At 42.6% G+C, this 14,818-nt stretch overlaps 1 protein-coding gene across 1 annotated transcript in view; it reads right to left on the minus strand.

Annotated features, from left to right (window-relative positions):
• Nucleotides 1-2,437: 2,437 nt before the first annotated feature.
• Nucleotides 2,438-14,818, minus strand: part of LOC119396510 (neurofilament heavy polypeptide) — an 84,638-nt gene continuing 72,257 nt past the window's right edge. The window contains exons 17-18 of the mRNA XM_049416604.1: nt 11,021-11,116; nt 2,438-10,380 (exon numbers count right to left, since the gene is read on the minus strand). Coding sequence (XP_049272561.1) covers nt 10,220-10,380; nt 11,021-11,116 — 257 coding nt within the window. The 3' untranslated portion in view covers nt 2,438-10,219. The remainder of the gene's footprint in view (nt 10,381-11,020; nt 11,117-14,818) is intronic.

Below are 14,818 nucleotides of genomic sequence, written 5' to 3' on the forward strand. Positions count from 1 at the left end.
GTGCCAAGTCTGGCACTTCATGTCAACTTTAGTGTCAAATGAATCTGATTATTTTTCTTGACCATCACACTTGCTTTTTACGTCATCAGCAGCTTTTACAGCATCACACTTCTTGCATGCAAGGAGCATGTTTTCGAGCTTATAGTACCACTTCAAAATTGTGCACTGGTACTCCTCTGAAGCTAAGACAAAACAGCTGCCATGGTAACACATCAACTGTAGTTTCAGAACCAAATAATGAGCCTGAAATATTATGGGATTGTTGCATTAACTTGAGCTGTTCCTTTACAAGAAAAACTTGTTTTTTATGTATAATGATCATAATGCTGCCTTTAAGATACGATGACACTCTGCAGACAAAATATTGTTGTAGGGTTAAAATTATGGTACCGCTGTTTAACGCGAAAGTGTTTTATGCCGGGGTCCGCCAAGTACATCCGTTACAAATATAACGTTGATAAAATGGACGCCAACGGGTGAGAAAGAAAAAGCGAAGAAAAAGATCCGCTGCTGGGAATCGAACCCACAACGTTGCGGCCGCGACGGTAAGCGCCCAACGCTAAACCAACTAAGCTACCTTGGCAGAAGGTGTGCACTTCACGAACGCGCCTTATATCTTTCACACATTCTCTCTCGCACGGTGCTCTCTGTTGGCGGGGCGGTGCAACCATATGTGAGAGGTGAAAAGAAGTAATGTGTCACGATTGAAACATACTAGCACTTAATCCGAGATTGCACGCGATATTGGAGGTCATGGTTAAAGCGTCCCAATATCAGCGAGGGGCACTGGCCGCGCTGGCGTCGCCGAGGCACCCTAGATGCAGTTACGTTCTTTGCCTTTCACTTCGTGTTAGCGTGCGTCAGCTCATTGGAGTAGTGCAGTTTCCACATACACGAACGGGATTTCTCCGCCACCGACTACTTTGATTGCGAGAGCACCGACTAACAAAACTGCTGCAATACGCGTTGCAGAAAGGACACGATTTCGTGTCCTTTCTGGCGAATGTCGTGCCTTGGTGGAGCAAGACAGAGGCCAGCGGGACGCACGCGTTTGCAGCTCAAGCTACGAACCTCTACGAATTAGGTGTGAACATTAAAGCCCCTATACTCCGAAGGTATAGGGGCTTTAGTGAACATGGGTGCATCCACGCCAAACGGTGCTATAGCTGCCAAACACAAACAGACATTGTACAAGCTCTCATGTATACCTACACAATAAGCACTACTTCTGTGAAGACACGTTTCATTTTCATGTTACAGCGATTCCTATGACGGAGGGATCAGCCATATGTTTTTATGCTATTTATGCATTTAAAGCATTGAAAAAATATTTTCTCGTTTTGAAACTAGATGCATATCTTTAAAAAGCAGCCAAATTTACTGTATCTTATAATGCTTTGAGTTTGTGCAGGCAGCTCTATATAAGGAGTGCAGTAAAATGGAATGAAAAAATATGTGATATGTGTTTGGAGAATTACTCATCAGAAAGAAAAGATAGATAAACCGGCCTTCCCTATGTCTACATTCCAATAGGCCATAAAAAAAAAAAAAACATTAAGAGATAACACTTGTTGCAGCCCTTGATACCCAATAAAACAACCTGCAAAATTTCAAAGAAAAATTTTCATTAAACAAAACTAGACAACATTGTAGCAGCACGAAAACGAAATTCACATGAAAGGCAAAATGTTGGACAACTGATTCAGACTTCTAAAAAGGCTGTCCACGATCTTTTTCCAGGATGTGTTCTGCCCATTTATCAAGTCTACGTTTTTTTTTCTGGCTCACTTTGCTCCGTTAGACCACTGGCAAGATGCTTTGATCTGCTCATTTCTTTCTTTTTAATTATGTAGGCGATTAGGCCATAACTAAAGAATGTAAATCATTCTCAATGTAATTTAAGCAAGGTACATCGTACCATGGGAACTATGGTCAATTAAAGGTTACCCTCCTCCAAAGCCGCGATTTTTCTTCTCAAACTTCTTTGCCGAGCAGTCGGTGTTAAGCTCTGTTTACCATACATCACGAAGACTGTGCTCTGTGTTTGGTTGACTTCTGTTCCAGCACGTGGTGCCACAAACCTGGCTACTCACGCTTTCTCCTTCAATACAAATGCTGAGAATACAATTAGATTAATTGCACAAATGATGTTCCAAGACAGTCAAGTACACCAAAGCTGTAAACAGTATTCCTTGCAGCATTGAGCGCAGAATGTGTAGATAAATATCTGAAGACAAGGCACACATGAACAGTTTGTGTGCATCTTGATTTCTTTATGTTTTGTCTACATATTCTGCACTAAACACTGCAATAGAAACAAAAAGCTAGACCAACAAGGCTGAAATAGTTAATCAAAGCAGATATTAAACATGACTCATTCTAATGCTATGTTACTGTATCGAGTTCTTAACTCCAAAAAGCATTTGCTCCCGAGAGATGTTGAGTAGTGTTTTTCTTTATTGATACTAATAACAGCCGTGTATACATACAAAAAGGATGACACTTGTACCAGGAAACGCAATATAACCACAAAGAAACCCACACCCCGCTAGATATCCAAACGCGACACTTAAACACATCTTCAAGCTTCAAACGTTCCCATAGTATTTCCCCCAACTACACCACATATCACAACTCGCACTTCAGGAAATTGCACTCACAAATACACATTGAGGACATGCTGCTAGTTAAAAACAATTTTACGATGGCAAGAACCAAGCTATGCTCCAACATTACAAGCAACAAAGGGCGCATTTTAGGGCCAATTTTGTTTATGTAATAACGTCAATTTTTTTCATTGCATTTACACCAGCTGCATGTATATTGAGAGAGGTAGCTCCAAGCTTTTTTTATTCCTGTTTTAGTGTACGCAAGCTGGGATTATGATCATTCCCTAAAATGTTTCTTTTAAGTTTCAGTACTATTTATGAAATGCCCTATGGACAAAAATGGTTTGTGATGAACTAGTAGCCCGTGCAGTGTTTGAAGAAACTACATGTGGCTGATCAGCATGAATCTGCTTTGCAGGATTATTGATAATCCTCGAGTGCACCAAATGATCATGTAGAGATGACGTTATGACAGTCGCAATTTGGATTTATGACTACATTGCTAAGATAAATTTCTATGTGAGAGATGTTTAAGCTGTAATTTCAGTGTAGTCTACAATGCCTGTTTAGTGTAAAGCCTCCAAAGATGACACTAGCTTAGAAGAATTTAGCTTAGATTCGACGCATGACCACAAGAAGGATGACTACGCCTTGCAGTATGCAACCACCTAGTTTCCACAAGGGCCTCTAGAAGCTTTCGGTCATACTCTTATAGAAAACTTATAATATCATCTTGATGGCAGCTGATGAATAGACAAAACCCAACCCCTACATGCTTGTGGCAAGGTACCAGCTGTGTTAACACTTGCATATAGACTGCAAGCCCACAGCACCAAGCATATCGGCCCATCTTGCAGCTATGTCAAAGTACATGAATGTAGCTTTGTGTAAATGACGTACAATGTTTGGAAAACAATGCCCACAAGTACACATTAAAATCTCAGCTTGTCATTCAGCCTGATTGTTTCATGTTGAACAAGCGGGATAATTTTTTTATGGTGTGCTAATTGGAACATTCTTTTTTTCATTTCAATATACACTAATATTAATAAAATTTAAATATCTGCAAGATAAGAGCTACACTTCAGAAGCAAGCAGTGTCTTAAATGCGTCTAAGATAACGAGGTATTTGAGGAATTGATTCGGCACGTGCACTGGCAAATGTGCCAGGTTACGGCAACAAACAGCTCCACCTGTTCTGCTCAATGAAGAAGAAATTCACACCAACATGAAGACTCTCACATTGGTGAAAACGCCTTGCATGAAGATAGGAACTATGTCAAAGCAGTTTGTACACGCTAAGCCCTCCTACTGCTTTTTTCCAACAAGCAGTAAGCACAACTGAGACAAAATAACGTAATGTGTTTGGCTTGCACGAAAAGATTGCTTCCTCTGCTGTCGTGTTAACTGTGTGCATGCATCATTGTGCAAGAAAGTGAATCATTTTTCACACAATTTATACACTAATTTTAAGGATTAACACATATTGCTGCAAGGAGCTGTGCACGTTTGTTACACATTAAAGCTGCAAAGCAGCATACCTATGACAATTAAATAGCAAGCGAGTTTCTGGACAAATTGGAACGCCTTTGCCAGCTAGCAAACTCACATGAGCAAGGTAATAAAATGCACGCGAGAAACTTGTGTCATACGTATCCTTACGAATGTATGGGGCTTGGAGCTCAGTTGTTTTGGCTGATAGGAGGCCTGAGTTTACAATCCACTCTTCCAACACTGGGCACATAAACACATTTCTCACTCACATAAAACAACAACAACCAAGGTAGCAAGAGAGATTACAAGGAACAAGTCCGACTGAATAATATGCGTATGCCTGCTGCAGCACAGCTGATAAAGAGAATGAGATTCTCTACGCTTTTTTCCACCCAAGAGAAACAGATCTCGACAAAATGTTGACTCGTGTGGAAAAAAACTTGCAATCTTGCGCCTCTGCGAAACTCCCAACAAAAACAAGTGCCACAAGCTTAATACTACGATAAACCCACATCAATTCAAACTCCTAGACAGCATACCTTAATATGAATTATCAGTCTCGAGTTTTCCGAAACTGAACGAAGCATGGCCCAAAACACAATTACAGCTTGTTATACAAATATACATCCCACTCACAGTTGTATTCACAGAACCCTATATACTGAATGTCGACATGTTCTGGCTATTCATTTCCTAAACGTGTTTTCTAATCGTTTGTTTGTGGCTGCATTGCTCTGCACTAGGAAGCCAGAAACCTTGCATTAACCGAAATAAATTACTGACGTGGGTTGGGTAAGGTGGCTTTGGAATGCACTGAAAACAATGTGGGCCAGCCAAACTTTTTATATTTGTTTCAACCAGTCGAAAATAATTGGAGTTTGAATTCCTGCGAGTCTATGGCAATATTGCACATCCACCAGACACCATTCTTGAACGAGCAGCAAACAAAAAGCTGTTTGGAGCCAGACAACAGGTCTCACAACTGCTATTCAAAACGACGTAACACAGCAATGCGACACAGTTTTTCAAGCTCACTTGCTCGTTTCGTTAACACCAGCGCACAATGACGTAAAACTCACTCACACCTCGACATTGTCAACTCTCGCACTCATTGGCAGAATGCTCTGTGAGCAACGTGCCTCTTTCTTTTTATTTATTTCTCACCTTGGCACATTCTATCAACTTTGTTCATTCAAGAGAATAAAATATCTATATATACATGCGGGACACTTACTTGAGGAGGACAGTGCAACTGAAGGGTAATACATGTACATACAGAAAAACAATGCACGTCACGAAATTTAAGGGACTATCGTAACCAAATGTGAAATTTAAAAACCAGGATTTGCTGCTTTGTTTAATTTCACACAAAAGTGTACTTCACAATAGAACTCAAATTGCATTACTACCTAGATATCTCATTTATCACCGCGACAATAGGGCTAGTCCTTTAAGCCAGCAGTACCATGTGATAACAGCTGCGTGAAAGGTCTAATGCACACTAATGTTATACACTTTGGAAGAGTTGTTAGCAACAAGATTGCTGGTCACAGCAAGTGCTTCTCGGAGAAGAACGTCTAATAAATACGCACAGCTCTCTTCATTTTACGCTGCCTCACGAGCGCAAAGACCTAAACATTTGAATATAAATCTAGGTTCAACAACGTTTCCTAGAATACAGACTAAATATAATCTCGTATCCCTATTAGCTCACAACTCTGACAGGCAACGACACAGGCTAGAAAGGAAAATGCGATGCCACTGCGGTACAATGACTGATCACACACACGAATAATAATACCGCTAGAGGCATGAAAAATAATTCTATCACAAATAAAAACCATAGCTTATAAAAGTGCCCTGTAATACCTTGCTTCTTTGGTGCATTTGTAAACTGTAAACGATAAATACCGAAAATCTAAACGCCAAAAATGATAACGAAATAAAGTGCGCATATAGAGCAACTTATCGCGGCTTGCATTTCTCCGGCAAGAAAAATAGAGACCTCTGCATTGCTAACCAGTACGCACAAACGCCACTTGAATATCTCTTTTTAAGACACACGGATTTAATATGCTTGGTTTGCCCTATGTGAACATCTATCAATTATCAATGCACTCTGTTACAGCATTGATTCAGTAACCCAGACATTTGGGCTGGGCAGGTGGGGATGGGGGACAAGCATTCAAGACACACATTATTTTCTTAGAAATGGGATCTATGCTAAGGTTAGTTTCTGAAAAAACAAATAACAGATCTCGTATAAGCAAAATAACAAAAGACCTTGTATACCCAACCGTAATCAGAGAAAGTTAACACACAGTTAACTTACAATACTACTATTAAACAAGCATCCTCAAAGTACGATTATCTTGGCTCTGGTGAGAAGAGCATGCTCTTACAGCATCAGAGCAGCAAATGACAACTTTGGGCTGGATTAGCAATGGTTCCAAGTCCATATGGACTCAGTGCCTTAGAGACAAATATGTTGCACGTAACATTAAACAGACAAATAGGGAATTTCTTTTTCTTTTTTTCTTTCTTTGGCATTATTCTATCGAAAACACTTTGGTGCATCGTCGATCGTAAGTAGGAGGCCGAGAAAGAATGCACGTTACAATTTCTATGCATGCAAAGGCTCTTGCATGCCAATCAAAGGTCCAGTCAGTTACGTAGAGTAACACTCAATATCAACTGCAACATGGTGCCCATGGCCCCAAACCTGCACAGTGGCACTGGAAAATGGTAAATTTCTTTGCAAAATGCCAGTAATTAAAACTTGTGTTCTACTCACAAGTCTTTCTTATGTTTACACTTCCGTGCAGTGTTGGTGCCACTTTGACTAAGGGCACCGCGTTGCAACTTGTATAGACCACAACTGTACAGCTGTCAAGAACTTAAACCCAATCAAGACTGCAGGCTATCAGCAGCACTTATAAACAGCAATGCTAGATCTCCAACGAAATGAGATTGGTGTGGTTCAAGTTGAAATCACAAGCTGTCATACGCACTGGCGTCTTGGCTCGGTGTGACCAAGCAGAACTTCCTCGGCAAATGTTTGGCAGCGCTGTGATTGTACTCTATTTTCGGGCTGATCTTATGGTTTACACTAGGAGCGCTGCGCATAGAGTTCGTTAGTTCATTAGTATTCTTTTACATGGGCAAGAACTTCCTACACAAGACGAATGACATTTACAATCGCACATCGGCAGTTTTGAAGTAAAGCGAATGGGAAACACAGGACGATGTTTCAAGAAACTGTTGGTCAGGGGCATGAAACCTTCAACATTTGATATGAGGGAGAAGAAGTGAATGATACAGCTGGGGAACATCACTTCCAGGCCACATTCGCTCTCCGATCACTTGCTGCAATCATTCCTTTCACGCATCTGCAGAAACTCTAAACATACCTCAGAGTGTTGGTGACCCCTCACTCTCCTAATAATATTGTCCCTAGGCTTATAATTAATAAACCAGCAGAATACTGTCTCTCCCATTCGTGCTTTTTGTTTGTGTGTGTGCAAATATGAAGCGTGTACAATAATAATACGGATGACAGGTGTCATAAGAACAGAACCAGTTTTTGCTCGTCTTTTTATCAACTGCCTATCAGCACAACACACACTGTCAGCTTAAGATCTCAATTCGCACAATGTGTCCCATCAATAGTTTTTGTACACAATAACTATTTTTCAGCTGAGAACGAGTAAAAAAAAAAGAAACATTTTTAGACACATGTTAGTAACAATGTTTGCATTGAAATAATGTCATTTTGCTCATATTTTTCCCCTGCACAAATTTCTGAAAAAAAATTTATGAAGGAATTACAAGGTGCTGATTTCTGAAACATTTGTTGTACAGTGCCGTTCATCTACAATGAGTCTTACAAAGGTTTGCTGTAGCGATAGGATCTGTGTACTTTGTGGCATGATGAGGGTGCATAAAATCAATTCATGCACAACGATGTACCAATTTAAACTTAATTCTATATACTGCATGGAACATACAGACTTACTGACAGCCACCGGTACTATATTAGGATAGAATTCACATGTTTTCTTAGAGGAAAAGAAGAAAGAATAAGATGTACCCACCAACTTTTCTGCACATAAAAACACCAATGCTAAGCTCGATGTCTGTGTTATACATACCATCATGACAATGTCATTCAAACATAACTTAATTTCTTCAAGATTCTTTTTAAAAGTAAGATGGACTTCTAAATACATTACAGAAAAAAGAAATCTTACAAACAATGTAAAATAGTAATTCACAAATAGATACAATGTATAAAACCTCTTTCAGTGTAATAGTTACTTCAAACACGAATATAAGACATAGCGCAAATGGTAATACGACTTCATTCTTTCCACTCTTGGATAGTAAAATGTCAGTTATACTAAACGAATAAAGTGGTTGGAAACCACCTATTTTTTGTCCAATGATAAAATAAAGAAAAAAGAGAATTTGAGTGATAACTTGCACTAGTGTTAGTAAATAACGCAGGCTGAATTAAAACAGCTGCATATTAACGCACTAACACCTCGACCAACCGTAGTTGACAAGATGACTAACACAACACGTGTAACACCTAAACTGCAATAAATAGAGCCAGAAAGAATTCTGTGAGCACTCTGATTGGCTACATAAACCATAGGCTATGTTGCAGACATGAACTGTGTGCTCTCCTTCGTATGTTGCTGTGTGTGAGGAACAGACAAGTGCATTGCACAGAAAAAAGTGAAGAGAGAAGCTTCTAAGCACAGCACAACCAACAAAGCAATGAGAGACTAGATGTGTTTGTCAATAAAAATTGGGCATTTCGTGCGCAGCTGCCTTTTACAAAAGAAGACACAGGTGACGCAGGGCAAATGATCAAACTGTTAAAACGCCTGAAATGATTATCCGAATGGTGAATGTTTGAGGTTTTCCTCTTTTTTTCTGCCTTCTATGCTTTCTTGCAAAACAGGTAGAACATCTCAGTGTAAACACCCCCAAGCCTACAGATTTTGTGACGGGGCTGCCTAGCTACACTTCTCGCCGAGTGCACAAAAGCGACGACTGGTGTAACCACTTTAGTTCTGCTGAATTCGGGGCTGAAGGAAACGATCTGCCATGCCTCAGAAAGGCGACAAGTGCGTTTTGACGAGAGCAGAGAGACTCGAGAACAAAATGCAGCATTGTGAGAGATCAGAATAGGCTAGCGAGCACATTCACCCACGAAGGAGAAAATTAGCGGCCTGCGACGAGGCTACTGCTGTACAAGAAAACGCAACAGTGAACAGCAGCGCGAAAGCCTTAACGTACCGCGTCTCAGAAACAGAGTCAGCTCGCAAACTTGCTGCCCTCCCTCAGTACTGTTGACCTGCCTCTTTCCTCCTCTCTTAGACCTCTCCTTTCTTTATTGTGTGGTGTGGCTTGCGCCTCCAAACCATCTGTTCCAATACTTCTGGTGCTTCTCCTGACAACGAGCTCATATAGGCAGCGGTTGCCGGGTTTGCTCAACTTAGAACATTCACATCCAAAGACTGCACCTTCACTCACTCCTGTCCCTAATCATCCTTCAATACGCTATAAGAAAAGTATGCACCCTTTGTGACGTATTTTGTCCTTTAAACAATACCGTCATCTATACTATGTGTCCTTCCTTAACGCCATATGCCCGCTATCTTAACTGGCATGCATGCTATCAGCGTGACATAGTAAACAGGAAAGCAAAAAGCATACAGTTGTCAAGGAAAGAAATGTGAGACAGACGACGGTTATTGTTTAGAGGCCGAGATACGCCCCAAAAGGCGCAAAGTGTACCGTGTGTGTGTCATCAGTGTGATGTGCCTACCATTTTCATAACAATATAGTAATGCATGGCCCTAGTGGTAAGGCGGAGCTAGTCCAATATTCACACACAAAGAAAAGGGAGGATTCGAGAGAAATTGACGGAAGACAAAGCTAGGCTAAGCAGGCTACCCAAGAGCATCCGTCTTGGAAACCAAAACCCGGCTTCCCTGCGTGCACCTCGGCTATGCCGCGCTGCATTTTTTCTCTTCGCGTTCTCACCCCACGGGGAGGCAACCATGCTGCCTCCAGAGGTGGACTTCCTGGAGCGCAACGCCATCTCACTTTCCCGTGACCCAGAACTCTTCTAGGCGATTTCGGGCCTTGTCGAGGACGTCCACACCCGTCTGACCGGCCGGCTGCGGCTTTACCGGATCTTCTGGAGCTCCCTTGTGAGAAGATTCCTCGGGTGCCGCCTTAGGTATTGGGTCCACCTTGCCCTCTGTAACCAGAGATGGTCACCATTGAATGCGAATACCACCTCTAACTACGAACAGTGCAGCCCAGTGCCATGTAAAAGCACACAAAATACAGTAGACTCTCAGTAAATGGAAATCTTTTCGCCCCGCCACGGTGGTCTAGTGGTTATGGCGCTCGACTGCTGACCCAAAGGTCGCGGGATCGAATCCCAGCTGCGGCAGCTGCATTTTCAATGGAGGCGAAAATGTTTGAGGCCCGTGATCTTAGATTTAGGTGCACGTTAACGAAGCCCAGGTGGTCGAAATTTCCGGTCCCTCCACTACGGCGTCTCTCATAATCATATCGTGGTTTTGGGACGTTAAACCCCAGATATTATTTTTATTATTATTACTATCATTATTATTATGGAATTGATACATAATTGGCTTTGTACTTGAATCCTGCACCTCCGTTAATCTCTCAATAAATAGCACTCCTGTTAAACAGAGCATATTTTCCCAATCCCTTCATGTTTCAGTTAATGAGAGTACTGTAAATGCAATGCCATAGGAGAACTCGACATCAAGGATGCCCAGCATGCCGCATACATTTAATTGTACCAAGATATCAACAATGTATTAAAGCAGAAAAAGAAGTGAAAAAGAGGAGAATAGATCACTCACCAGGTATGGTAGACTCTGTTTTTGGTGCAGATGTCGGCTTTGGAGCAGTGTCTATAATGGGTGCAGTGGTGCCCTTAGCCTTCCCTGGCCAGTCCCCTGCGTGAGGAAAACATGTGGCTGAAGGCTTCAGCAGCACAGTCAAACAAGTGCATTAAAGCAGCAATTACGCCTGCGAAACATATTATTTTGTAGTGTTCTAGCTTACACAAACAGTGTGAGTCAAAGACGTTACAGAAGTTAAGAGGCATGTGAAATCTTTTGACGGTACAGGTGCAAGTACCACAAGAATTAGGAGTTGGAAATTTACTAGAGCTGTGCGAATAGCAAAATTTTGGGTGCGAAGCGAATTCGAATACAGTCGCCGACCGTTTATTCGGACGCCGAAAATTCGGACATGCTCGTTTATTCGGACACCTTCGCGGCACCGCCACTCGTCCCATTGAAGTAATGTAAACTCACGACCGAAAATTCGGACGCCCCACAGCCCGCCGTTCGATTTTTCGGACTCCGACTGGCTGATAGAGTGCGACGTTGAACGCCATAACAAGCTGTCAGCAATGTTTACAATATTTTTACTGGGTTGCCAGCACTGAAATGTTGCACTGGCTATAACTGGAGATCGTGCCAGTGTCAAAAATCCACGCAGAAGTTACCGATCTCGAAGGCTATGTTTGTTGGCTACACGTAACGGTTGCCTTTTGGCTTTAGCCAGTCACGTATCCATTGAACGGCTACAAACGGCCAAACAGCAGGCCAAGCCAAGCCAAGCTTGGAATCTGCTCTGTGCGGCGTTTGAGGCGAATGACAGCGCGTACGAGTACGACGCGGATCCTAATTCGGACGAAGACAGTACGACAACAGATTACAGAAGCGCTGCAACATCAACTAGACCAACATCGTTTCCTTTTGGCGTGTGAGGGTTTGCGTTCTCATGTTTCTGTGGCTAGGCCTGATCTGCATCCCGAGCTTTGTGTCCTGCTCATGCGAGGCCTGATCTGCTGAAATTGCTCCGACGCTGTCCGTTCCATGTGCGCCGTCGGAACTAAAGAAACGCGGCAACTACAAGGCCCTGACGATGGCGAAAAAAAGCGGCGATTATTCACCAGGTGGAAGTTGCTTGGGAGTTTTCGCCGAGTTGGGCGATGAGATCCGTCAGCTACTCGAACCAGCGCATGTGGACAGTGACTGCCGTGATGATGCACCTCCCACACCACAGCCATCAAATGCGGATTTAGCGTAGGCTGTTGCAGTGCTATTGACGACCCGCAGGGGTGGCCAAACATTGGCTGAAATACAGGCCGACTTGGTCGCGCGTAAGCGTACATGTGTAAAGACGCGCACTAACAAGTTTTTTCCAGCCGCTGGGCCAATAAAAGTGCTTTTTTCTGGTGAATCCTTTTTTTCGGACTCCCGATTATTCGGACTTTTCAGCGGTTCCCGCCGAGTCCGAATAAACGGTCGGCGACTGTAATGAAGGTTGAGTGCGAATCGAATCGAATAATTTTCGAATAATTTTCGAATATTTTTCAAACATTTTTCGAATAATTCGAAGTGAAATTACAGAAAAAGTTGCAGAGAATCCCTAAGTATGTTCTTGTGAGATAGCAACATGAAAGTGTTTCTTTTCACTATGTTGATGAAGTGCTGGTGGGGTCATATTTCATAGTTGTCTTTCTTATCAAGAATGAGGCAATGTAGAGGCCGAATGGTATTTATGTACATGATTTGGTGCAACCAAAGTGTTGCCGACAACACTTTACACGTGATAGGCAGAGATGCCATTTCCTCAGACTCTCCTCCTCTTTCAACTTCTGTGGAAGCCCAACTGATGTGGCAGACAAGGGTTTGCCTTCAAGTCCAGAGTTCCAAATCTGCCTCGTAGACGTCGATACATAAGAACATCTGAAATTTTGGATGCTAAAAAGCTTCGGCGTCCGATTTTTCGGACTTCCTGCCCAAATTTCAGGTCCAAAACAGCATTAACTGAGCCCCCAACTCTGACACATCTTTCATCTTTATATTGGAACCAGGGTTTTCTTGAGTTAATACATTTGCGACCATAGCGGAGCTTGAAAGGCAGCTTTGCCGCAATATGGGGGTGTGATGAGGTGAAGCATATTGAAAATCTAGGGACCACTTCTAATCGGATGTTGACTCTCTCTTGCCCAAGTTCGATCGTAACGGAGCTTGAAAGGCAGCTTTGCCGCAATACGGGGGTGTGATGAGGTGAAGCACATTGAAAATCTAGGGACCACTTTCAATCGGACGTTGACTCTCTCTTGCCCTAAAGTCACTGGAACGGGAAAAGTACCGCGACCGTCGTGCGCGCCGCCATATTTGGTCCAGCGCGCCCGAAGCTGCGGCGGTGCGGTGTTGATTTCACGTGGAGTAACGCATGTTTTACGCATTGCGTGCGCTTTTGCAGCCCCGAATGAAGCATACCGTTGTTCTCTCACTGATTAGGAAAGAAATAGCGGCAATTTTCACTTGCCTACACGCGCACGCACGCGTACTAACGCGATAAAGAAATGCGAACTGCGCGGCATTTACGCGCTCGGCTGTCTGCATTTATTAAATGCGAGGCATTTTTTAGCGAATTTCTGTGACTTTGTACGTGTCTGTCTGTCTGTCTGTCTGTCTGTCTGTCTGTCTGTGTCTGTCTGTCTGTCTGTCTGTCTGTCTGTCTGTCTGTCTGTCTGTCTGTCTGTCTGTCTGTCTGTCTATCTATCTATCTATCTATCTATCTATCTATCTATCTATCTATCTATCCGCCCCCGACTTTGTGCTGTCCTGGCCGTTTCGTTAATGGGAAGTACGCCAAATTTGGTATGGCATAACACGACTGTATGACGAATAAAAATTAAGGTGATAACATGAAAATAATGACATGCATGCCATGTACGGCATGATTTACATGCCACGCTTATGGTGCGCTCGCGGCCACTTCGATAGCTTGATACACAACAAAATTGGTATGGCGTGACAAGAGTGTATGACGAGCATAAGTGACTGGTTATAACGTGCCAATCATGACAGACATGCCATGTAAACCATGATTTACATGACATGGCTTCGGGGCGCTCGCGGTCGTTTAATGAAATGCATATATACCAAAATTTTTATGACGAGCTATTTCTGTATGACAAACGTTAGTGATAGGTGGTAACATGAAAATCATGACTTCCGTGTCATGTACGGCATGACTTACTTGCCACGCTCATGCTGCGATGGCGGGTGGTTCGCTAGATTGAAATGCACCAAAATTGGTATAGCGAGAGGTGACTGTATGACGAACACGAATGACAAGTGGTAACGTGAAAATCATGAAGGTATTTATGTTGGTCATACAGTCACGTCACGCAATACCGATTTTGGTGCATATCAAACAAGCGAACCGGCCACGAGAGCATCATGAGCATGGCATGTAAATCATGCCTTACATGACATGCATACTATTATTTTCACGTTACCGCACGGTATTTATGTTCGTCATACAGTCACGTCACGCAGTACCGATTTTGGTGCATATCAAACAAGCGAACCGGCCGCGAGAGCATCATGAGCATGGCATGTAAATCATGCCTTACATGACATGCGTACCATTATTTTCATGTTACCGCAGGGTATTTATGTTCGTCATACAGTCACGTCACGCAGTACCGATTTTGGTGCATATCAAACAAGCAAACCGGCCGCGACAACATCACGAGCATGGCATGTAAATCATGCCTTACATGTCATGCGTGCCATTATTTTCATGTTACAACCTGTTATTTGCGTTCGCATTACGGTCAGTAC

Source organism: Rhipicephalus sanguineus, chromosome 6 (assembly GCF_013339695.2).
Source record: "Rhipicephalus sanguineus isolate Rsan-2018 chromosome 6, BIME_Rsan_1.4, whole genome shotgun sequence".
In the NCBI taxonomy this organism is placed as follows: Eukaryota; Metazoa; Arthropoda; class Arachnida; order Ixodida; family Ixodidae; genus Rhipicephalus; species Rhipicephalus sanguineus.